General features: G+C 41.9%; 2 protein-coding genes across 5 annotated transcripts; one reads left to right on the top strand and one right to left on the bottom strand.

Annotated features, from left to right (window-relative positions):
* Positions 1 to 1,672: 1,672 nt before the first annotated feature.
* MRPL57 (mitochondrial ribosomal protein L57) lies at positions 1,673 to 3,489 on the bottom strand. Its single transcript, XM_075083485.1, has 2 exons — positions 3,269 to 3,489; positions 1,673 to 2,147 (listed from the first exon to the last, which is right to left on the bottom strand). The coding sequence occupies exon 2, from the start codon at positions 2,140 to 2,142 to the stop codon at positions 1,831 to 1,833; it is 312 nt and encodes a 103-aa protein (XP_074939586.1). The 5' UTR covers positions 2,143 to 2,147; positions 3,269 to 3,489; the 3' UTR covers positions 1,673 to 1,830.
* SKA3 (spindle and kinetochore associated complex subunit 3) lies at positions 3,409 to 16,029 on the top strand. 4 transcript variants are annotated; one of them, XM_075083376.1, is made up of 10 exons: positions 3,409 to 3,517; positions 3,594 to 3,837; positions 4,918 to 4,982; positions 6,339 to 6,504; positions 8,242 to 8,662; positions 11,803 to 11,903; positions 12,717 to 12,898; positions 13,090 to 13,302; positions 13,488 to 13,606; positions 14,491 to 16,029. In XM_075083376.1, exons 2-10 carry the CDS (start codon positions 3,735 to 3,737, stop codon positions 14,522 to 14,524), a joined length of 1,404 nt encoding a protein of 467 aa, XP_074939477.1. In that variant the 5' UTR covers positions 3,409 to 3,517; positions 3,594 to 3,734; the 3' UTR covers positions 14,525 to 16,029. The 4 variants fall into 4 exon arrangements, with proteins under 4 accessions (XP_074939477.1, XP_074939486.1, XP_074939501.1 ...); XM_075083385.1 differs by having other exon boundaries at positions 3,468 to 3,837; positions 13,093 to 13,302; XM_075083400.1 differs by lacking the exons at positions 3,409 to 3,517; positions 3,594 to 3,837 and having other exon boundaries at positions 4,920 to 4,982; positions 6,343 to 6,504.
* The last annotated feature ends 8,164 nt before the right edge of the window (positions 16,030 to 24,193 follow it).

The raw sequence follows: 24,193 nt of genomic DNA, 5'->3' as shown, positions 1-24,193 counted from the left end.
AGGCTCTGCTATCCCTAAATGGCACCAAAGAGAGCAGCTGCATATGAAGTGATTTATACTGAACACATTTACTACACTCATTTCTATCAATTTATTTTGTATATATAGACAGCTTTTTATATGCATTTTTCTTAATTATGTAACTGTCATGAAACGTCACAAAGCTGCAGGTTTAGTTAGTTCTAATGTTGATTAAAACTGGTGTTTGGCTGTTGGTTTTCTGCAGCAATTACTTGAATCTTGTTTCCATTAGGTAGTAAGTCTGACAATGTTTACAGGATCGCTTGCTTTGTTTTTGGAGGGGTTCCCCATCTTTCTTCCCAACCCCTGCCCCAACAAACAGAGAGCACGTGCTCAGCAGTCAGGATGTGTGGAGGATGATGTGTTGAGATCACCTTTATTGGCGCCAAAGCATTAATTGTGACACAGAGTTATTTTTAATTGTGCTGCCTAAACTTGTAATGAGCTGTATTTAAGTTTGAGGTGAAGTGCAAAAGATCTATGTAATAACACATTTATTTTATTTTTTGTATGTTACAGATAGGACTAGTCCTATGCACAGAGAAAACATGTTGCCATTTATAGTTTAATACTTGAAGTAACTTTTTTAAATGGGCTTTTATAAATGAATTAAATATAAAATCACATTACTTTGCCTGGAAGTTCCTTCATGTTTTGATTGTATTGTGCAATTTCTCTATACGTGTACTTTTCCATAAATGTTATCTTAAGCCATTTACAACCATTGGAAGTGCATTCAAGGTTTTGTACATCAGTGTTCAGACCTGTTCGTGCTTCTCTGAAGTATAGTTCACATTTAAATAAAAAAAAAAAATTGTATCATTTTAGGTCTCTTTTCCAAAGTGATAAAATATGGATGGATTTGACACTTTAATTCATCAGTAAATGCAATCTCAGCTTAATAAAGGTATGTGAAAGAATCTGAAAATTGCTTAGCTGTAGCATGTGTGTATTAGACCAGTGCGAAGAACTGCCTACCTAGGCAATGCTTTGTAACTGTCCCATGGTTTTTACACTCCAGCTGCAACAAACCTAAGATTATACTCTTGACACATCTTTGGGTCACTTGGTCTTCAGAGGAGAAATAAAAAAAACCCTCTTGGCCTGTGGATGACTACATATTCCTTTGGGACACTACAGATGACTTAGAGATCAGATTGCCACTCAAACAGGAATCAGCCGTGTTCCCATTAGATAACACCCAAGCCAACACTGACATGACAATCACACTGGCATTTACATTTAACAGTTCTTTCCAGAAAGTTTAGAAAAACTGGAACCTTTTACAATCTTCCATGAGTTCCAGCCTCGTTCACCTGACTGTAATTCTAGTTCATCTCGGTCCGTGTGTGCCTGATGAAGCGAGCACTATGTAAGTAGCGTCAGTTGTGTCTCCAGTATTGATGTATCGGAAGGGAGAGCGACCCGTGTGAGCCGTCTGGTCAGTGCCAGCAGATAGTCCCTTTCCACAAGGCACGTGTGTTCTGGCTTTCAAAAGGAAATGAGTGAAGCTATAGATCTGGTTCAAATAGTCACCACTGTACCTGGTAACTCACGTTGTGCTCTGCAAAACCCCTGAAGAACAGAAGGCAGGCAGGTGGTAGAAAGCCACAGAACTGTCTTTTTCTAAAGAGACAATAAGAAAACAGTCTGCTCTCTAAGACTACTTTTAATGCAAGATTTTGTATATCGTAGCAAAGTTTCATTTGTCATCTACCCTTGTTATACTGAATTACAAACCATAATGGGTACAACAGCAGATCCCATGGTAGTGCAGAATACATGCCAAATATAAATACACCATATTGTTCAAGATGTCCAGTTTCTTGTCACATTTAAGTGGTTTAAATGATCACTCATATATCTATGCTCAGGAAACTTCGCTTTCGTCAGGCTTTTGAAAGCTTCCCATCTTGCACGCCTCCCTTCTGTGTTATGCTTGTACTCCTGTTCCCGTGTCAGGTATGGTCGACTCAGCCAATATTCATTCTCAGCTTCAATTTCCAACCTTCGGATCATGCCTTGCTTCATGGAAAGGGTAATCATTCTTGGTCGCCTGTATTTCCCAATCCACTGGTTTCCAGGAATTCTCTTTCGGAGTAATATCATTGTTAAAAACATTATGCCTTAAAATATAGGCAAAAATATAAAATACTTGTTAGGGATAAAATTTAAAAATTTAACAAGAAATTTAAAATCTGCACATGCTGCACTGCCTCTTAGCTGGCTGTTTTGAAGCTTTAAGTTCAGAACCTGATACTCACGACCAACCACACAGCATAGACAGTACAATGACAGACATATTAGAAGCTTAAGACCAGAAAAGAGAAACGGAAACATTTATTTCGTTAATGAGTTTACTCAGTTATCTTTATACTGAGATTAAAGCATGTCCTCCATAAATTATTTATGAAAGATCCAGTCCCAAATACTACTAAACAAAGGATTCATTCATTCCTTCTTCAAACAGCTAACCGCATTGTTTCCAGGTCTGTCTTCTAGATCTGGCCTTTCCTCAGTATCGAGTTTTGAGCTATAGTCTCTCCATAAACTTATTAGTACAGTTACCCGATCTTGTATTTTAACTATGGGAAATCAGGTTTGTAGAGAGAAACAATATACTACATTAGAACAACTAGGGTATGTAGAAAGAAAGAATGCAGTTTCTGAGACAATACAGTGTAACAAAGAGGCAAGAAAGGCCAAGCTACGTTTATATTTGACACACATGTTTCTTACTCCTAAGCATGCCTAACTCCCAGGTCTCTCATTATGCAGTATCTTCATCAGTAAGTCAGCCAGGCACTTGAACACAGCATAAACGAGCACCGCTGCTGAGAGGAGCCAGCCGCTCCCATTGTGCGATTGCATGCTGATATTCCCTTCTGATCAATTCAGAGACGAGGCCGTGGGGCCTCGCGGCGCCACCGATGCCTCAGCCTCGGGTTACCCTCCCCCGCACGACAGAGCAGGGCACCGCAGTGCCGGCTGCTCGCTCTCGGGCCCGGGCCCGCGGCCGCTCAGGCCTCGGCCGGGAGCGAAGCCGCCACAGCACAACCGCCCACCGGGGCTCTCCAGTGCCCCAGGCGGCGGCCGAGCCGCTAGGTACCCGACAGCTCCCGGCGAGTTCGGCCCGCACGGCGGAGCGCTACTGCCTGGGAGAGGGATCCCCTGCCCTTCACCACCAGGGCTGCCTCCCGGGGCCAGGCCAGCCGAGCGACACCAGGGCCAACCCCCCAGGGCACACCTCGCGCTCCAGGTGAAGACACGCCACGAGAGGCCACGGCAGCGCTCCGAACCCTGTAACAACCGGACCGCTCAGCCCTCACACACCGACACCGCTGACGGCTCCAGCCCCGCCGCGGGAAGCAAGATGGCGGCGGCGGGGGGCTGCACGTCTCGCGAGAGCGCGCGGCGGGCGGGTCCCGGCGGCGCCAATAGCGCGCGCGCTGCCCGCGTTTCGAAGCTGCTGGCGGGCAGTAACTGTCCTCCTTAGGTAGCGTGCGGCCTATTTGGGCTCGGTTCGGCTTGGCTCGGTTCTCCCATCCTCTTCTTTCCTTTCCTTTCCTTAGGGCCGCTCCTAGCGCGCACCAGCGGCCCCAGCTCCCGGTCAGCCGTTAACGGCCGTTGGCGTGGTCCGGAGCCAGCCGGGGGGAGCGGGGCTCGGGCTGCTCTCGCGGGTGTCGCTGGCGCTGTCCCCTTCCCGGCGGGCCATGGACGTGTCGAGGGAGTTCTTCGCCAGGCTGCGCGCCCTGGCCCTCACGTTGGAGAAGGAGGCGAGGCACCTGGAGCGGGCCCTGCGCGGGGAGGACGCGGGTAAGTGCGGGCCTCCCCTCGGCTCCTTCCCGGGGCCGCGGCCCGGCTTTGGGGCTCCCGCCGGCGTGTCCGTCCCAGTACCCGGGCAGCACCGCCCCGAGCCCGGGAGGTGACCTGGGTTGTTGCTCCCGATGGTGGTGGGTGTCGCGCCTGGGCGCTGAGGCTGATGGCTCTGCTGGGATGGCCCGGGGGTTGGGGGATGTCCTTGGTCTAGGTTCCCGCCTGCCGTTGTGTCCCTCAGGGCACGGGGAGGTAGGCCGTTGGTGGGCTGATGACTCCAGGGATGGGCCTGGGAGTAGCTCGGCAGGGAATTATTTAGGGTGCCCCTCTTATCATTGTCTCAGAGCTCCTTTGTGGATGTGTAGGTGAGCCTTTATCACGGGGAAAAATGGGATGAACAAGGAGTCACATTCTTGCCTTTACTCTTTTTATGGATGCAGACAGAAAAACACATTTGCAGGGCTTGTTCTCTGCACAGATAGCTCAAGCTCCTTGTTGGATTTGTTGCTGTGCTGTCTTGCCACGTAGCAGGTGTCCTTTTTTACACTATTTGCATTAACCCTGATTGCTAGTGAAAGGAGTAATGACTGCTGCATGTGTAAGTGAACAATGCTAACATCTGCCCGCATGCAAATAAGGTGGAATAATTCAGCTTTTTGTTGGTGTGTGTTTTTCAGTGGTGTCTACATTTTTCAATATTTATTATTATTTTGACTTGAAGTTCTTTTAAGGGTAAAAATTTAGCATAAATAATCTTTGATAGCCCAGGGACCTACCTATTGTACCAACACTTGCTATATATTAGTTTTTACAGTATTAGATGCAACAGTAAAATGGAAGCCTGTGCAGTTTCTCTGTGTAGTCTAACATTCTGTGCAAATTGCAGCCTCATGCTGTGCAAGGTACCTGCTGTGAACTAGTTTCTCTTTGGTGTTCTCTATCCTGACTGTCTTTCTCTAACATGACTCTGGCATCTCTAATATCGGAGACTATGTTCTGATGTAGAATGTATTTGCATGCTAAAATACTAATCCCCCTTTTTTCTTTCCAAAACCTTTTATGTGAACATGTGTATCGAAGATTATGAAGAAGAATCTCCAATAAGAGTCTTGCATGACCTCCATTGTGAACTCAGGTCTCTCAAGGTAACATCTTAACTCTTCCTTCTGGAAAAATTGAGGTGGGGAAGTTCCGTAAACTTATGGTTCTGTTTTCATAGAATCATTAAGGTTGGACATGACCTCTAAGATCATCAAGTCCAACCATCAACCCAGCACCCCCATGCCTCATAAACCATGTCCCGAAGTGCTACATCTACACGTTTTTTGAACACCTCCAGGGATGGTGACTCCACCACCTCTCTGGGCAGCCTGTTCCAGTGCCTGACCATGCTTTCAGTAAAGACATTTTTCCTAATATCCAATCTAAACCTTCCCTGGCACAGCTTGAAGCCATTCCCTCTTGTTCTATTACTAGTAACTTGAGGGAAGAGACCAACACCCACATCACTACAACCTCCTTGTAGAGAGTGATAAGGTCTCCCCTTAGCCTCTTTTCCAGGCTATACACGCCCAGTTCCCCAAGCCACTTTTTGTGAGACTTGTTCTCCAGACCCTTCACCAGCTTCGTTGCCCTTCTGTGGACATGCTCCAATGTCCTGCCCTGCTCTGGACACACTTTTGATCATTAAGCCACAATAAATCTTTGTTAGTCAGTAGTTCTGACCCTTATTTTTACTCATTTACCTCCAAGTCCTCATACTGACTGTGGATGTCAGGGTAGTGCCCAAAAACTTGTGGGTGACTTAAAGTAGATTTAGCAGTGTTTATTAGTTTGCAGTCACTGTGGTTGCCCAGATCAGCAGGGGACAAAGGTAACAGGGAAGTCGTAGCTGTGCCAAGGAATGGATATAGGGGAGAAGGATTCAGGAGCAGCAGCTTCCTACAGAAGAGGTATGCTTGCTTGTGTTCAATGGCTACTGCTTAGAATAAAGAAAATATTCACAAAAAGTTTCAGTACCTTCAACCATTCAGGTAAACTTGTCAAGAATGTTCTTTATTTCTTTAATACAAGTAGGAAAAATGAGCTATAGAAATAATTGAGAGGTAAGCTAGGATATAAACTTGAGGTTTACCATCTGGTCTGCACTAATTCTTTGTACATAGGGAGGAAGAATCCAAACTAATTGCTGTTATCTCATATTTTTATGCAGTAAAAGCATATATTTTTGTCTGATGCTTACCAGTAAGTAGTTATTATAATGTGAACTGTCATCTTAGTTTAACTTTTATAAGTTTTTGTACTCTCATGCCCTATATATTCCTGATATTTTGTAACCTAGTTTTCAGGTGTAGGTAAGACCTAAATTTGCTGCTTATCCTCATCTGAATTGAAGTTCAATACTTATTCCCAAAACACTTGGAATAATGTATAAACAACTACCATGTGGTGATTTGAAAACCAATATTTCTGCATTTCCTTCCCCTGCTCCACCCCCAAAGGAAGACGTCAATGCCAGCCTCAGTAAGAGCTGCTCTGAAAAACAAGCGATTCATGACTTTATGAAGGCAAGTGAAATATTGATGCAAAGAAATGCAGCAGATCTTGGAAAAATAAGAGAGCTGTTCCAGAAATATGGCTACAAACCACATGTGAAAGACTCTACAGGTAATATTTCTTGGCAATACAGTATGTGAAGACAAATGTTTCTCCAGCTATGTGTATATTTCTATTAAGAGATCAATTACCTCTATGTTTTTTGCTTTATAATAATATCCAGAGGGTAATAGATTCTGTTGTGATTGGTGCCATAAAAATAAACCAAAATACAAAAACTTTGAGTTAGATCTCGTGGCATGATTTTAAGTTAGCGTGTGGGGTTTTTCTTCCTCCAGTAATCGTTATATTCAGAAACCATGGTAGCAAACGTGTTTTCATAACCCAGAGAATTATGCTGCTTCAGCTTCTCATGCATTGGGAAACTATTGTAGATGCATCTAAACTAGTTCGTATTCATATGTGATGATTCCATTAACTTAAATCACTGTAGAGAAAATCTTAAAATAATGTGCTCCATAGCACAGATGGGACAAGAGAAGCACGTACAGGGATCAGGTGACACTGGCCATCTATGAGGGGGTAGTGCCTTGATCATTGGAGGGGGAAGGGCCATTAATCCAGTCAAAGTGCACTCTCACCTGTGTGAAAAATCTAGATATTCCAAATGGGTTTAAAATAACTGCATATGTCAGTACTACACATACCCTTTTTGGTATCAAGGGCCTAATCAATCTTAGAGAAGCCTTTGGCAGGGCATGCCTTAACCTTCCCCTGAGCGTTATCCATTCATTACACAAAACAATTGTCGTGGACTGTATTGATCTCCAAGTTAAGCTATTACGACTCATTTACAAAGATAGGGCAGAAGGCTCTGATTTTATAGCACCTTCCTCCCTGTCCCCTCTCTGCCTTTAAAGAACACTCCAAACAGAGGTACAGAGATAATTTATTTTTGTAAGATATATTTTTAAGCTAAGTGTATCTGAGTGTGTAACACCAATACCAATAAAAAGGTAATGCCTCTGCCATGTTATTTTAAAAAGCACTCCCCCCCCCCCCCACTTCTGACATGCAGAAATTTACAAATATTTTGGAGTGTTTCAGTTTATCTAATTACAGAAATGTACAAATTACACATTTCCTTATTTCTGCAGTGGACTCTTATTGTTATCTAAAAAGTGACCGTCTTTCACAAGTTTTTAGCTGCTGCTTCATAGCCTTTCTTCAATACTGTTTTTCTGAAGAATGAATGTGCAGTGCGCGGCCTTTGCTCTTTCCCCAAAAACATTTTCATTCTATATGAATTTTGTTTTCACTGTCATTTATGTTGTACATTTTTAATGAATTTCAACTCTTGCACTGAAATAAAAACACAGAAATATATTTAAGATCAGCGCTTCCTGCCCGCTTTATGCAGCGAGATGAATTCTATTAAAAATACATTTGTGTAAAAATCTTTCAATTTTGTTTTTCCTAGAAATACTATTTACCAATAAAGCGAAATTCAGTAAATGTGACCTATATTATAAATATATTAAATATATATAATAGGCTATTTATTAATGAAATTAATGTTATAATATGACATTATATGTTGCATTAACATATGTGTTTTATGATGTTATAACATTAACATTTTATTTCTAATATATTCTAAATATAGCTTCCTCTGATATGAGCTTTTGGATCTGTTGTAGCTTCAGGTTCAGTATTTTAAAATTAAAGAAGGATATTTTTTTTCTACAATAATAAAAAAAATTAATTGGGTTGGACATACCAATTTATTTCATAAATTGTTAATGGAAACTTCTGACTTCTTAAATTATTATTACTTTTCTCAAACAGAAGAGGAAGAAATTAACAGTGATTCAACAATGTCTGTCCAGAATAAATCTGATGAAGAAAAAGCAGATGATGTACCTCATCTTCCTGCTTGTACTGAGAAGCCACTGACGCCCAAAGACCCCCTGCGTAACCCCCAGCTTGCTGATTTTGGTCTTTCACAATATGCATTCTCCAGGCCTTGGAGTGCAGTGAAAGGGCAACATGTAACAAATGCACATCAAGAAAATTCAAAGAACAGGACTCCACTAAAAACACAGACCCCCAGTATTTTGCCCAAAACACCAAAATGTATGTTGAAGATGGATGATTATGAGTGTATAACACCAAAGCTCGAACACTTCGGCATTAGTGAACATACCATGTGTATGAATGAAGATTATACAATGTCACTTATACGTAAAACTGCTCAGGCAAGCAAGAAGTGAGTAAATTACTTAAGTTCAGATTGTTTCTCTATTGAATTTTCTGTAGTTTCTTCTTACTGTACTAATTTCTTGCTGTTACTGCCCTTCTCTTTTTCTTCAAGCAGGTGATATGTTATCACCTGCCAGCTGGTTAGTTCTGTGTCTTTATTCACCTCTTTACATGTCTTTTCAAGTACTCTTCGCAGTGCCAAACAGTGCCACGAAACACGGTTCTGACATGCTCCTTCACTAGACTGCACCACAATAAGAATCTTTCATACACAATCTATTTACAAAGGGAAAATGCACGGTAGATCTGTGAACTTCTGCTTTTTTTAACCTTGGATTTGGATTTGAGGACATGTTGCCCGCAGTAGATATTACATAGTCAATTTAAAGGTTTCAAAAGCTTTAGGAATATAGACCAGGAAAAAAACTTCTGAAGCATTCAGTAAAATGCTTCATTGTAGAAACAGTGAGTTATCTTTTATGTTATCCAGCCCCACCTCAGTTCGCTCCCTTTGTTCCAGTCTTCTGTTGAAAAGACACTTCCAGATTTTCACTATTCTAATTAAAATTAAAGAATTTGCAGCTGTGAGGTGTGGAACACCTTAGCAGTAGAAGTATTTTTCTATCCTAAGGTAATGTAAAGGTTGTTAGATCATGTTTTTATAGTTAGTATTAGCAACATGTTCAATTTTAAAAGCTGGCAGTATTTAAAAGAAACTCACTGTTCTGCAGCTAAGTATTTGGTATTTAGCTAAATTATTCAAAAAACCAAGAACCATATTCAAAATAAGTTATGGAAGTAATAATTCCACTTCCCCCCCCTAATATTTACAATATAGGCACAGGTGTGAAGTTCCTGATAACCATGCCACCTTCAGTGACTTTGTCCCTCAAAGGTCCAGTTTACTGCAATGCTTAAATGCCGAGAGGTTTTGTTTTTTTTATTTTAAGATTACTGGGGGGGGAAGTGAAAGTGAAAAGATACTTTTACTTTTAAAATAGTTTTGGGATCTCTTCTCTTGAATAGTTATGTAAATACTGTAATGTCTATAAAGCTTTATAGTATTGGAATTGTAGCAACAGGAAAGCTGTTACTGAATCCTTAAAAAGATATTAATTGAAAAATCGTTCCCTCTCAATATTTTGAAAATAGTTTCAGCTTATCGCACAAAGTTCTTCTGATATCTATAACACTTTGTCATTTTGTACTACTTTTTCTATTTAATGAAAAATGTTTTAAACGTGATCTTCAGATTCAATTATGGCTTAATTTATAGGTGGATACATCCACAAATGTAGATTCTATTTCTGTGGCTTCTAGTGACATGGTTAGACAGTCTGCTAGTGATATTTATATATAATACAAAAAACCCAAAATGACGCTAGCAGTCTTCCATACCACCAATGATGACATTAAAATTCTACTAGAATTAGAATTAGTTACAGCATGATTGCTCTTAACGTCATTATTAATGACCAAAACAGATGGACACACGCTAATTGTGACTAAAGTTAAAGCTGCATATGGAATCAGAATTAGTGGCATATGTAGAAGGTCGTGGCATTAAGTCATTAGAGTTAAAATGTTGTTTAACCCTCTTTTAGCTTGTTTTGTTTATTTTGCAATATTAAGTTAGAGTTAGCTTGAGGTTTAATCGGAAAGGTTTAAACAAAGAGCTTGTTACCTCTGAAAAGCACTGATCTCACCTCTCGGTGAGAAGCGTGTGTTAAATGGGCAGACCACTAAGCTAGCAAACTGGGCGAAAGAAAATTAATTTTAAAAGGATGATTTTGTTGGGTTTTTTTTTTAACTGGATAATGCACAGAATCTCTTCCCTGAGGATCAGATAAGCAAAAAACCTAGTACAAATGAGCTAACCTATACCTCTAGTTTCCAGGTACAAAGAACAGTCATAATTTTTACTTTCTTGGAGGCAGCCCTGCCCTTTCATATCCCTTGCTTGTGCCAGCCAGGTCTTGTATCTAGCTGAAATCTGTGTAGGAGCTGTGCCTTGTGTGAAAACCATTTTAAAAGTTCATCTCAGAGTTTGTAAAAATATTTAGTAGACCTCAACTCCTCCAACTTTGTTTTTCAGGTTTTCAGTTTTGAAGCAGGTGAAAAGAATTATATACTTCGGTGCACCTACTACAAAACTGAAACCAAAAATAATTAGAAAAGGAAAAAAAAGAGGAAGGTGCCTGAACCAAACTGGTTTTTGTTATACTTGTTCTTTTTCCATTTTAAAAACTAAAAATAATATGGTTTCAGGTATCTATAATACTTCCAAGGCAAAACTGACTTGAAATTACTTTTTTAAAAAAAACACCTCAAAATTGTAGGTGTGTTCATCTAAGTAAATTACACTGCCTCAATTATTTTTTTTTGAGCTTAGGCTTTTTGTAGAGAAGCTCTATATCTTGTTCTTATGATCAAGATAACTTTTTAAAGATTTAAAATAATTTTCTTATAGGCACACTTTTGTGTAGGGTTTAGGTAAGCTTCCACTTCTTGTCTCGTATTGTTTTTTAGCTGTCTACACCCTTCTTCCACTAGAATGTGTTGATATGAAAAAATAACTTTAATAATTTCAGTTTCTAGTTTTGTAGAATTGATATTAAATGGCTTTTTGCTCTGAAGTCAGCTAGTAATTAACATAAGTAATCTTATTCAAACTTAAAAATTGAATTAAAGATTTTCTAGTGTTAACAACAATGTTAGGTTAAGAGCTAAAAAGATTTCCTCTTGTTTAGAATTTTTTAGTCAACGGGCAATTAAAAATAAAATATATTTTACCCCTAACACAGAACTGATCATCTGAGTCAAAGAAAATTGATCCTACCCTGGATGCTTTTTTGTTGTTGTTTGGGTTGCTTGTCTGCCTGTGTTGTTGTTTTGGGGGGGGGTTATGCCTTGGATTGAAGTATCAGTGTATTTGATAATTTGTGGATGGACTGAACACTTGCATGCTACAAATTGATGCAGTAGAACCCTAGATGAAAAATCTACGAAAAAAATCGTCTTTGGGGAAATGAATTTTTGACTTGCATGTTGATGAACAAATACTAGAATAGTGATTGGGTTGACATTATTCCTTTAATTTGATTTCTTTGTATTACTTGAGAGCTAATTGAGGGGTTTGTTTTTCAGGTTGGTTAAAAAAGATGATCATGAAGTGAACGTACCACAAATGACATCCAGGGAAATCATGGTTACTCCTGGTCCAAGACCAAAAGTGACAGCCAGGAATGGTAAGTTAAAAATATGTGAAATAAATATACATATGCATTTTCACATAATGTATGTGTAAATGCATTGTAGACACATGGTAAACTTGTAAACTGTGTTCCTTGTCAAATATAGTTACTTCAGTCACTGTATGAGTACTAATGTCTAGAAAATGAAATGTTGATAGCTTCTGTGGGAAAGTTTCTCACTTCGGTATAAATTTTTGTTCATTCTGCTACTCATATCCATCTAGAATTATGCAGAGGATTCTATAATTTTGTAAATGCAGTTTATTCTTATTTTAAATAAAAATACTGTTTTGTCAACTTACCTTTGTTTTTTCCCTGACAGCACCGATTAGATCATTTAAAGATAGGAAAGAAACAGCTTTGAAAGAGTCTTACAAGACAGTAACTTAGGTCTTTCAAGAGCAGTGCTAAAACTTCTTTGAGAGGAGATAAAACATGTTCCCTTGAAAATGTGTGAAGATCTTGGGGCAAACATAGTGACAATTGAATATATGAGAAGCTAAGGCAATGTCGATTTAAGTTGGGCTTTTTCAGTGATATTCAGTAGTGGGACTAGATTTATTACTTTGGATGTTTTTACAGTTGTATTTGCTGCTTTTATGGGATTCTGTAATTTGGATGGTTCTTGATACTAAAAATATTGGCTAAAATGATACAGGTGTGTTAGAATATGTAAATCTATTAAAAGCTAATAGACTTTAATAAAACTAAACTGGGGCACTGGAACTGATAATATTTCTCTGTGTGTGTTTGTATGTATATATATTTATTTTTATTTCCCCTCTCCCCGCTGCTTAATTGTATTAGCTGACTGGATGGCTTCTCCTATGGTATTTGTGCTCTGTACTCCTGATGTGAAAGTCCCTTCCAGAACAAATAGCACAGTATTATCAAGGTCACCAGAAACAAATGACCCACCTCCTCCAAGTCACACAGGAACACCACGGTTTCCAGATTTTGAAACAAGGTGGCTAAAAACGGAAGCTAAGGTAGTAAATAGCAGTTACGTACATTTTCATACGCTTCTTGCCATAAGCAGTTTTTCTAATGTCAGTTTGGGATTATTTTCCATTTTGTTGTTGTAGAAGATATTTCTAATGGTAATTTTGTAAGAACATTTATTAAATACTTTACCTAAGGTAAGTAAATTAACTGAAGGCATTTAATACTTCTTTTGCAGCAGATAAAGCAGGTGGGAAAAATTGAGTCGGTGACAATGAACAATGCAACAGATAAGCAATACACTGAAGATAGCATTCCTTTTGCTGTGAACTCTGATGAGTACCTTAAACATTTTGGAGACCCTTCTCCTCCCAAAATAAAACACTATGACCAGTTACTCAATACTCCTCCACCTCCAGAAATAACAAGGATACCAGATGATGTTCTACAGGTCAGCTAATATACTTTTTTCTCCTAAATAGTTTTAATATCAAAATAGTAAAATTAAAAGGGCTTAGTTCTATGAAAGTTTGTTCTTCAATAAGAATTCTCTGCTACTTATTAAAAAGGTATGAAGTGTATTCTAGTTTGAGTTCATAGATAATTCTTTTTATTACTTTTTAATATTTCCTCTAGATTCTGTCCAAGTATAATCATAAAGTAGACCCTTCTAAAGCCAAGGAAATGGGGACCAAGGCAGGAAATACTATAAAACATGAAAGTGATTTCAATGATTACTGCAACAAAGAGAACAGGTATGATTAAATTTTACAAATTTGGTTAAGTAATATAATTTGGAGGAGCTACGAAGAGGCTTTAACACCTTTAGAAATCCATGCAGCTGCTTGCTCTTCAGCTACCAAAATAGATCTTGTTGCTGTGACTAAATAACTGTTCTTTGGTATCTGTCTGCCTTGTTCTTTACAGTAAAATATTATAATTGGCTGTGTGTTTGAATCCTCCCAACTTCAAAAAAAAATAAATGAAAGTAGAGTGTTACTATTTTTATCTGTAGGTATATTTCACTTTGCAGCAATCAAAGCACCAGTGAATACTTTCTTCTGAGTACATATAGGCAATAAAACTAAGGAACTGTAGAAAACTATATAAGTGACATGACCAATTTCACGGTCATTTTAGCAAAGACAAAGTTCTTTCAAATGCAAAGGCACCTTATGAACAATATGTGAGATGAAATTAGTCTATAATAAGTATGAGTAATCTTTTGAACAATGGAATACGAGCTTTAAAAAGAACTTGATAGATTTGAATAGAAAGAAATTTTTGTGACAACTTGATCAAGTATAGGTATTCCTGATTCAATGTAATGTATATTACACCTGTTGATGATCAGTCAACTTGAGGTCAGTACAGATTATTTAGGTAAGAGGTACAAGGAGCATGTACGGAGCCAGATAAGAATCACAACAACCCAGAATGACATTGATAAAAGTAGGCATCTTAATATACTTGGAGTTGGAATCCATTTGAGTAATCAAATAGAATAAAGCTGTTTAGCTGACTTTTTTTTTCTTGTCAAGGTAATTTAAAAAAAAAAGGTTCTCAATTTTGTGTCTTCTGCTAATTTGAAATATGATTGAGATAATAAGTTCATTAACTATTCTGGATATATTTGCAGAGGATATCCTGGATTTTTCAAGACAAACATCTGAAATCAAGGTGAAGACCACGTTGAGACTGTTTCATATTCATGGATCTTATCACCAAATCATAACTAGCTCAAAAAGCAAAAGAAAAAAAACTGGTGGGAGGAAAGAGACATCCAAAGGAAAAGTTCTTTTTAATGGAGAAAGTTTGATGAGGATAAACTTGTTTCAACTAACAACTTGTGCTTGGCAAAATATATATAAATGTATATATGCTCCAGAGAGGACTGGGGTCATGTATGAAGTAGTACTTCAGTTGTCTCGCCTGATTCTCATGTTTGTTGTGTGTGCTTGTGTTTGCAGTAGGCTGTAGAGAAGTGCAGTTAAGTTGCAATAAAGGGAAAGTCCAGTATATTGCCCCAGAAAGTGGCTATCTCTGGCTGTTCTGGTGACACTGTACACCTTTTCAGGGCTGAGTTTGAAGTGTAGTATTTAACAGTATTTGGCATCTTCAACAGAAGTCATCTTTTCTATGAAGAGTAATTCCTGCTTTACTGTTTAAAGCACTTCTATGCTATTAGTCACGTCTGCAATACTAAGACACATCACACACATTTCTCCATCGGGCTCTCTGTTACCTCTCTGAAGGGCAGGTATTTCTTATGCTGCTCCTTCTTTCTTACTATAGTTTTCTTACATTGACATTGTATTAGGTGCTATACATCTGTTTTCCTTTTGACAGTCTAATCTCTAGCCCTAAAAGGTGACTCTGGCTCAAATATAAATTATTTTAAAATATATTGTGCAATTAGTACTGGTTTGCTGGCAGGCTTGTAGGTGGTTGCCTGCTCTTCTCCGCTGCTGCTATGTGCATTCTGTGAGCTGTGGTGTCACTTCTAAACGTGCACATCTATCCCTGTAATAGCTGGCCAAGCTTAAGTTCTCAGAGTTGTTGGGCACTTTTTTGGTACCTGGTAGTCATAGTAATTAGGAATTTTTTTTCTACCAGAAATTCTACTTTTGTCTGCAAGAAATCCCAGCTACATATCCTTGTTTGGAACCAGTTTGCTGTTTCTAGTGTCAGCTAGTCCTCTGAGTGACTGCAGGATTGCTCTTACCAGCGGTACGTGGTCTTCCTGTTGATGGCTAAAATTCTGTCAATTTATATGCGGGCAGGCAACATGTGCAACACATGAGAAGGGAGAGACCGTCCCAGGAGATGGGGAGAAGTGTGTGCTTTTCTTAACACAGCTCCACATGTTTTTTTTTTTACATCCTCAGGATATGCAAACATCTAGAGATGCCCAAAAGTATTTCTCCAGTTGCTTAGAGGGACTTATCCTGGCTAAAACCTAGCAATTAAAGGTACCTTTTTCCCTGCTGTTCCAGTCATTCTCCAGAATAAGTGCACATCAAATTAAGTGGAGAAGCTGATTTTCTACTAGCTCCGGCCTGGCTACACTGTCACTTTTCTGTGCTAGTTCCTGTTTAAAAATATGTATGTATTATTACATGTCAGTCTTTGAGCTTGATCAACACTTCTGAATACTAAATAAATCTGTCTCAGATGCTTGGTGGCTGCTTGGAAAACTAATTATCTGCTGCTATAAAAGCACTTACTTGTTCTACCCAACTCTTTGGGGAGTGAAGGCCAGACCTGTTTCTGCCCTCTTCACAGACCAAGACCACTTAATGGGCTGGGTGCTAGTCATAGAATTTCATGGTCTTAAAAAGGTACAAAGTATTCTGCCACAGTGCAAAAATCAGACAGATTTACCAGCACTGAGAAGGAGGGGTTTCGCAGCCTGCATTCTCCATCCACACTACTTCATGGCTACTTTCTTGCTCTGAAGGAAGCCAGATATCCTGAAAGACTCCATTTAACATGAAATGGAACATACTGTCCTGGGCCTTACTGTATGCCTCCCCCTGCCCCTTCAACTACTGAAATTCCTAAAAGGGCTTATGAATGTCTTTTCCCTAAACTTGAGAACAACTCTACACTCCACTGTCCTTTCCTCCACTGGGGAACTGCAGAGTTGTACCTAGCAGTGCTGGGGTTCTCAGCGTAAGCCACTTGCATCATTTTTCTTGCCTATTAAATAATGTTTGCTGCTACATTTCATAGCCATTCCATTAACTAACATGAAAGCAATTCAGTTATTATTTTGAGATACAACTTATCTTCAAGATGACAACTTGAAATCTTAAAAACTGATCTACCCGAGCTATTACGACATGATGCTGGCATGAGATTTTTTAGACACTAGAAATTAAGTTTTTCTACTTAGTTTTTTCTTGCCTACAATTTTACCCTAATACAAGTAATATTGCTGTTTGTACTTATATCCTTTATAGCGGGACCATTGCTCTGAGATGGATATAATCAAAGCAGCAAAACAAAAACTAGTTTTAGTTTGTAGTGCTTTACCTTTAAAACCTTTTAGGTTTCAGTAAGGCTTAAGTAGTAGTTTGAGTATTTGGGGTGGAGGAGGACAAAGCTGGCAGAAGCAGAAGCAGTGTTGGAAACTGATCTGCGTTCAAAATAAGCTGGAGAGGGAAGGTTGCGTTTTGTCTTCCCCCCCCCCCCCATCAGTTCTCTCAGGCAGGTGGTTGTGGGGCCATCTGATAAACTGCACAAGTTCAAATACTGGACCAACCAAGGATGTAGCCATGGGGGTGGAATAGGGTAACACTCCACTTAAGCCAGTGTTGCTGCTGAAGAAAGGCTCATCCTGCTGTGCGCTGAAGTAATATAATGTGTCAGAGTAGGAATAACGCAAAAGAACTTAAGTTACATGTTGGTTTGTTTTGGGGTGAATCTGATACCAGCATTGGCCTGTCAGAAAGCATAGTTTGGATAAACAGTAGCTAAATAAGTAGTAAATGCAGTCATTCTGTAACGAACAGTCATCACCCGAAAACAGGCAAAATCGACTCAGAGGATGGTTCTGTGTTGTGCTTAATTTAGTTTAACTGGAGGCTGCTTCCACTAGAGGCTGTTTTCTTTTGCACAGAATACAGGGGTTTTACAGCTTTATGATGGATTCCTTCCATTTGCTGAGCCACTGAAAGGCTAATTAATTCTGGTTTCTCCTCCAGATTGCCCTCCCCAATAGCAATCTCAAACTCAGCTTCTGCCTGTGTGAGCACTAGATCAGGTGTAAGGGCAGGGTGAGTATCGGGTCACATCTCCTAGCAGTAGCCTGCGGTCAGAAAAGATTGAACCCAGCACAAAATTGCACTTCAGTATTTAGGGACATCTGGGAAGCAACCAAAAAAGTATAGCCTTTAGCTTCCCTTCTTTTGCTGTGGTTCTTAATATTTTTTCCATTCTTTTAAAGTACATCAAATGTGTACATCAAAAGCTAACAAGCTTCTCTCCATAATCCCATTTATTGTCAAAGCAGTGTCTCTGTTGTTCTGCCTAGGAAGCCCCTTAAGGTGGTCTGTGCTTCCTTATCTTGGAAATATTTTGCCTGAGGTTAAATACAAATATAGATCTCACAGTGAAACGAGACTTCCCAGATGGCTGTCAAATGGATAAATAACAAGCATTGCTTTTAGTGCCTCCCGTTGCGCTTTTATGGATGTTTTTATAAATCACTGGAGTCCAGGCTGCTTTGGTTATTTAAAGCATCTGTGATGCTTTAAATTTTCTGTAAGATGTGATATTTGCTTTGTTCCCTGTTGTCACTATTCAGATGTTCCAGTACTTGCGGTGGTTGCAGGTGCTCCATCAACAGCTGTAGCTGATGTTGGAGCTCCTTGTGTTTTGGGAGCACCTTGTTTCCCCATGGGACAGTAATAGAGATTTATAGCATTTATAAGGAGCAATGACAACATCCAGTGGCCGTGCTATGGAATCACATGTACATTAGTCCACAGGAATATAGCTTTCTACGGGGAAGACATCAGTCACTGCTGGCTATATTATCTATCAACTTAAATGTGAAACCTCATGCTGTTCTTACGGTAATATCCACTTTTACAGAAGGGGCAGCTGATATCATAGTAGGGAGCTGACCAGACCCATGAATTTCTTTGATCTTGTCTAATTCAAGTTGAAGAGTTTAAAAAACAATAAGCACAAATATGCACACGTTGAAGAAACTTAGCTAACATCGTATTAGGCAAAGATGTTCTTTGCATCTGTTAAGCTAACAAGTAAAGGACACTTAATTATCTCTGATTAGAGCAACAAACATTCAGTATCCTTGGAGAAGGACTGAGAAAACTCCCACTTCAGATGGGTGGTAAAGTAGGAAGTCAGTATCCTTTAACCAAGGAAATTCTGGGACAATTAGACCTAAAGGAGAACATGTTTTATGGATGTTGCCAACTTGGTAAGAACAAAGTGTCCTTTGGATGAACTATCCTCATTATAATACTAAAAATCATGCCCATAGGTCAGCAAGCCCGCTAATCAAATAAGCCACTTCCTCTCTGAGCATGCATAGTAAATATAAAAGGAGCTGTACCTTTAAGCTGAAGTGAGAAAGAAACTGACCAATGACTAAGCTGGGGGCTGTGGACACACTTAACGGTATAAAAACCTACTGCGGTTTTCACCTGGTGTGCTTGATTTGGGGGAAACCACCGAGCACCCAGGTTTGCGCAACCCTGAAGTAAATAAGCAACATCTCTCCTGAGCGTGTGGTTATTGGCTCATTGGACACTGGGCGCCGGAGCTGCTTTTCGGACCACACATGCACACAGGAAATGCTCCATGGAAGAAGACGCTCTGCTACATGAGTGTTTCTCCTGGGGCGAGGCCAAGCAAAGGATAGTCTGCAGAATACCCAGCAGGAAGGTGTTCAAATACTTTCATCATTTTTGGTATAATGTGTTCCTGGCTTAAAGCCCTGCTGTTCCGTTCCGTAACGACTGCTGACGCAATTGTTGTAAACCAATCTAAGGCCTTGCCCCTCGGCCCTGCCTTTCCTCTCTCCCAGCTGCAGGTCCCACGCCCTCGGTTGTGTCACCGTAGTTGTGGCTGCATGGGAAGCCATTCCTGCTTGCCCAGCCACCAGGAACTAATTATTGTTTTCCAAGGTTAAATTATTCATGGACTCTGTGTGTGGACCCAAATCACTGCCCACCTGCAAGGGCACTGAGGGGTGTTGACAGACGAGAAGGGAATGGGTGGAAGGGTGGGAGCCAGGACATCCTCCTTCACTGGCAGTTTAAGTTGCTTGGGGAATTGTAGCCTGTCTGTCTGCTTTGGTAAGATTCCCTGAGGCTGTTCTGTGAGCGCCTCCATGGCAGCTGAAGCAATTCTTCTTCTTCACCCCACCACCCTCCTTCAGGTGCTTGTGCATGAATTAGTCTGGAGGGGCCAAAGCTACCAGGGCAAACCTCACCCAAGGAAGAGGGTCCTATAGATGCAGGGTGGTGGCCATTACTGGCCATGTAGGCTGTTGTGGTGTGGTGCCAGTGGGACTGTATTTCAAAGCTTTAGTACTTCTAAATGCATGTGCTTCCCTTCCCCTTCCAAGCATAAGCCTCCTGCTCTCCAGTGCAGTCCTAAACCCAAGGCAGCAGGAGCGTGGCGTGCCTGTGGGAGGGTGCACAGCCCAGCTGAGCAGGCAGGCAGTGAGCGGGTTTGGTGTGGGAAGCCGCATGCCTGGGGCTGTTCTTCAAATGCCCCGCCTGGAACTGCTGCTGGGGCTCTCCCCTCTTGTCCGCAGATCCTGGGGTATGTGCTTCATGGCTTTTGGCTACAAGACCTCAGCAGAAGCCTAGGAGGAAAGGGGTCAGCTGTGCTGGGTCCTATCTGTTGTTCAGCAGTGGAGCGCTGGGAGGTCTTCTGTATCTCCCAAATGTTCACTGATGACTCAAGGAAAGGAACACTTGGAGTCAAACAGCATACACGGCGTGGGTGTCTGGGCCAGGTGTAGTTTTAGGCCCTGTTAAAGCCCCCCCCAAGCCTCTTAAAGCATGACAACACTAACTTACATTTGTCTGCATGACTGAAGGATGGGGTGGGGAAGCCATGCCTCAGCCAGCGCTAAGAGAAGCTTGCCCAGAGATGGCCTTGAAGCTGTCACTTGCAGCATTCACTGGCTTTTTCTTGCTGTGTTGAAGAGGTCAAGTGAGGTTTTGGGCAGAGTGTCTCTCCTTAAGCCTGTCAGTTCTGGGAGCCTAGAAATACCCCAGAGGGAGGGTCCTGAACACCCCGACCCCTCTGAACCCAGCCCTTAGCCATTTTCCATCTCCACCACCTTGCCTAGGTATGACAGCCAGGCCGTCCCCTTCATCACCAATGGATCTTTGTCCTCCTGCTGCATCACAACTGGTTCTGCTTTTGGCCAGAGCTGTAACGCAAAACTTAAGCCTCCACCATTGCTGCAGTCAGGTGGTGACCATGGTGCCAGAGCAAGGAGCATGTCTGATGCAGCCCAGGCTATTGACAAAGTGTGCATATGAGCTTTGTCCTCTCTGCTTAACTAGGGAGGGAATTAACCCAGACACCAGGTCCTCCACCAGAGATGCAGGCAACCTCTCCCAAAAGCAGTGCAGAAGAAATTTTTTTATACACATCGTGCTGCCATTGCAGGGCAGGAAATGGCAGCTCTTGCAAGGCCATGGCTTCTGCTCCTGTACATGCACCTGTATGTGTGTACACACAAATGCATGAACCTGTAGTGGAGCAGGGTTGAACTCAAAGGGGGGACCAAAAACAGACCCCTTCATTTAAGGCCTGAGCAGGTCAAAGAGGAATCTCCCCTCCCTGCCTCCCCCACCATGTTAAATGAAGGCCTGGCTAATGCTCAACAGCAGCAGCAATAGTTATGTAAGGCTAACGAGGTAATGGGGGAGTTCTTGGCTTGAAAAAAAAAAAAGCTTTTATATACCTTTATTTATTTATTTATTAAGTTGAAAAAAGCGTTGGTTTAAGTGGATAAAGTGAGGAAGAAAAAAATTTAGTTCTAAGACCCAAGTTTCCTTGGGGAAGCAGAGCAGGGAGTCCTTCAGGACAAACCACAGAATCACACAGAATCACAGAATCACAGGTTGGAAGGGACCTCAGGGTTCATCTAGTCCAACCTTTCTAGGAAGAGCAGAGGCTAAACAAGGTGGCCCAGCACCCTGTCCAGACGACTCTTAAAGGTGTCCAACGTGGCCCGTCAACCACTTCCCTGGGGAGATTATTCCAATGGGTGACTGTCCTCACTGTGAAAAATTTCCCTCTGGTGTCCAATTGGAATCTCCCCAAGAGCAATTTGTGTCCATTCCCCCTTGTCCTCTCCATGTGACTCCTTGTAAAAAGGGAGTCTCCATCTTCTTTGTAGCTGCCCCTTAAGTACTGGTACATGGGGATGAGATCCCCTCTGAGCCTCCTTTTCGCAAGGCTGAACAAACCCAATTCTCCCAGCCTATCCTGGTATGGCAGGCTTCCCAGTCCTTGGATCATCTTGGTGGCCCTTGTCTGGACCCCTTCCAGCCTGTCCACATCCTTTTTGTACAGCGGGGACCAGAACTGGACACAGTACTCCAGGTGTGGCCTGACAAGCGCTGAGTAGAGTGGGGTAATGACTTCTTTCTCTCTGCTGGCGATGTCCTTTTTGATGCAACCCAGCATCCTGTTGGCCTTCTTGGCCGCAGCAGCACACTGTTCGCTCATGTTGAGCTTTCTGTCCACCAGGACACCCAGGTCCCTTTCCACAGAGCTGCTCTCCAGCCAGGTGGATCCCAGTCTATGCTGCGCTCCTGGATTATGTTTTCCCAGGTGCATGACCTTACACTTCTCCTTGTTGAACTTCATAAGGTTCTTGCTGGCCCACTCCTCCAGCCTATCCAGATCTCCCTGCAAAGCAGCTCTCCCTTCTGGAGTGTCTACTTCCCCACTCAACTTGGTGTCATCAGCAAACTTCATCAGGCTACACTTGATGCCGGTATCCAGATCACTTATAAAGATGCTGAATAACATTGGGCCCAATATCGATCCCTGGGGGACTCCACTAGTGACAGGTTGCCAGTTTGAGAGAGAGCTATTTGCCACCACCCTTTGGGTGCGGCCTGTCAGCCAGTTCCCCACCCACTGCACAGACCACTTGTCTAGGCCATAACACATCAATTTCTCCAGGAGGAGACTGTGGGGGACCGTATCAAAGGCCTTGGAGAAGTCCAGGTAGACAACGTCCACTGCCCGCCCCATGTCAACCAGGCAAGTCACTTTGTCATAGAAGGCCACCAGGTTTGTCAAGCACAATCTGCCTTTAGTGAAGCCATGTTGGCTTTTCCCAATCACGTGCTTCATTTGACTTGTGATGGCCCCCAGGAGGATTTGTTCCAAACTTTCCCAGGGATTGAAGTAAGGCTGATGGGTCTATAGCTACCCGGATCCTCCCTTGAGCCCTTCTTGTAGATAGGGGTAACATTTGCCTTTCTCCAGTCCTCTGGGACATCCCCTGTTCTCCACGACTTCTCAAAGATTATGGAGAGCGGCCTTGCGATGATGTCAGCCAGCTCTCTCAACACCCTCGGGTGGATGGCATCAGGGCCCATTGATTTGTGGGGGTCAAGCTCCTGTAGTAGTTCATATACTAACTCCTCCTTCACCGATGGTGGGTCGGTGTTTGGTTCAATTGGCAATTTTGTTCCCCAAGCCTGGGACCCTACAGTGCTGGTAAAGACCGAGGTGAAGGAGGTGTTGAGGACCTCTGCCTTTTCTGCATCATTCGTGATTGATTCTCCTCTTCCGTTTAACAGTGGGCCTATGTTTTCCTTCTTTTTCTGCTTATGATTGACATGCCTGAAGACCCCTTTCTTGTTATTTTTTACATCTACAGCCAGTTTCAATTCAAATTGGGCTTTTGCTTTTCTGACTGCATCTCTGCACTCTCTGGCTATGCCCTTGTAGTTCTCGGTGGACAATCCTCCACTTCTCCATCTCTGGTATGCTTCCCTTTTGGATTTGAGAAGACCCAGGAGGTCATGGTTGAGCCACGGGGGCCTCTTGCTCCGCTTACTTCCTTTTCCTTTGTAGGGGATAAACTGTTTTTGTGCTTCCAAATAGAGAGTTCTTGAAGAATTCCCAGCTCTCACTAGCTCCTTTGTATTCCATGGAAGCCTCCCATCAAATCCCTCCCAAGTGAGCCCTGAGTGACCTCTGAAGTTTGCTCTTCTAAAATCCAAACCCCTTGTCTTAGAGGTGACCTTCAGCACACTCAGCAGGATCCCGAACTCCACAATATTGTGGTCACTGCAGCCAAGGCTATCACTAACCGAGATATTACAAAGCAGGCTTTCTCGGTTTGTGAATAGCAAGTCCAGCAGCGCCTCCTTCCTGGTTGGCACGTCTAGCATTTGTATCAGGAAACAGTCCTCTATACATTCCAGGAACTCGGTAGATGACATGCAAACCTGCAAACCTGGGCAGGCAGGCAGGAAAGACACACCAGAAAGAACACAGACACATGAAGCCAAATCTATAGGAGCAGAGCAGCCCATCATAGCTGCTACTGAGGGTGAAAAGAGAAATTAGGGGAAGTTGCCTCAGTTTTGTAGCTGGGTCCATTTGGCTGTGCTGCCAGGGAGCCCAGCACACCCAGCTCACTGCTGCAGCCAGAGGGGCTGGGGATTGCAGAGGCTGGAGACCTGCACAGGTGGCCCAGGTGTTTGTCACCAGCTAAAGGCAGAGAAAAACTGAGCCCCTCTGAGGAAGAGAGGCAAGGTGAGGCCTGGAGGGACACCTGCGAGGGGCAGTGGGGTAGGTGTGGTATCCCTGGA

This window comes from Phalacrocorax aristotelis, chromosome 1, assembly GCF_949628215.1.
Source record: "Phalacrocorax aristotelis chromosome 1, bGulAri2.1, whole genome shotgun sequence".
Taxonomy (NCBI): domain Eukaryota; kingdom Metazoa; phylum Chordata; class Aves; order Suliformes; family Phalacrocoracidae; genus Phalacrocorax; species Phalacrocorax aristotelis.
Note: the sequence above shows the minus strand (reverse complement) of the source record. Positions and strands in the feature narration are given on the sequence as shown.

Bases quoted from the DNA above. Each gene is read 5' to 3' on its own strand.
- MRPL57 (XM_075083485.1), bottom strand. From the start codon at position 2,142: ATGTTTTTAACAATGATATTACTCCGAAAGAGAATTCCTGGAAACCAG.
- SKA3 (XM_075083376.1), top strand. From the start codon at position 3,735: ATGGACGTGTCGAGGGAGTTCTTCGCCAGGCTGCGCGCCCTGGCCCTC. The intron at 8,663-11,802 runs GTGAGTAAATTA...TTTGTTTTTCAG, and splicing joins ACTGCTCAGGCAAGCAAGAA to GTTGGTTAAAAAAGATGATC. The intron at 12,899-13,089 runs GTAGTAAATAGC...CTTCTTTTGCAG, and splicing joins GGCTAAAAACGGAAGCTAAG to CAGATAAAGCAGGTGGGAAA.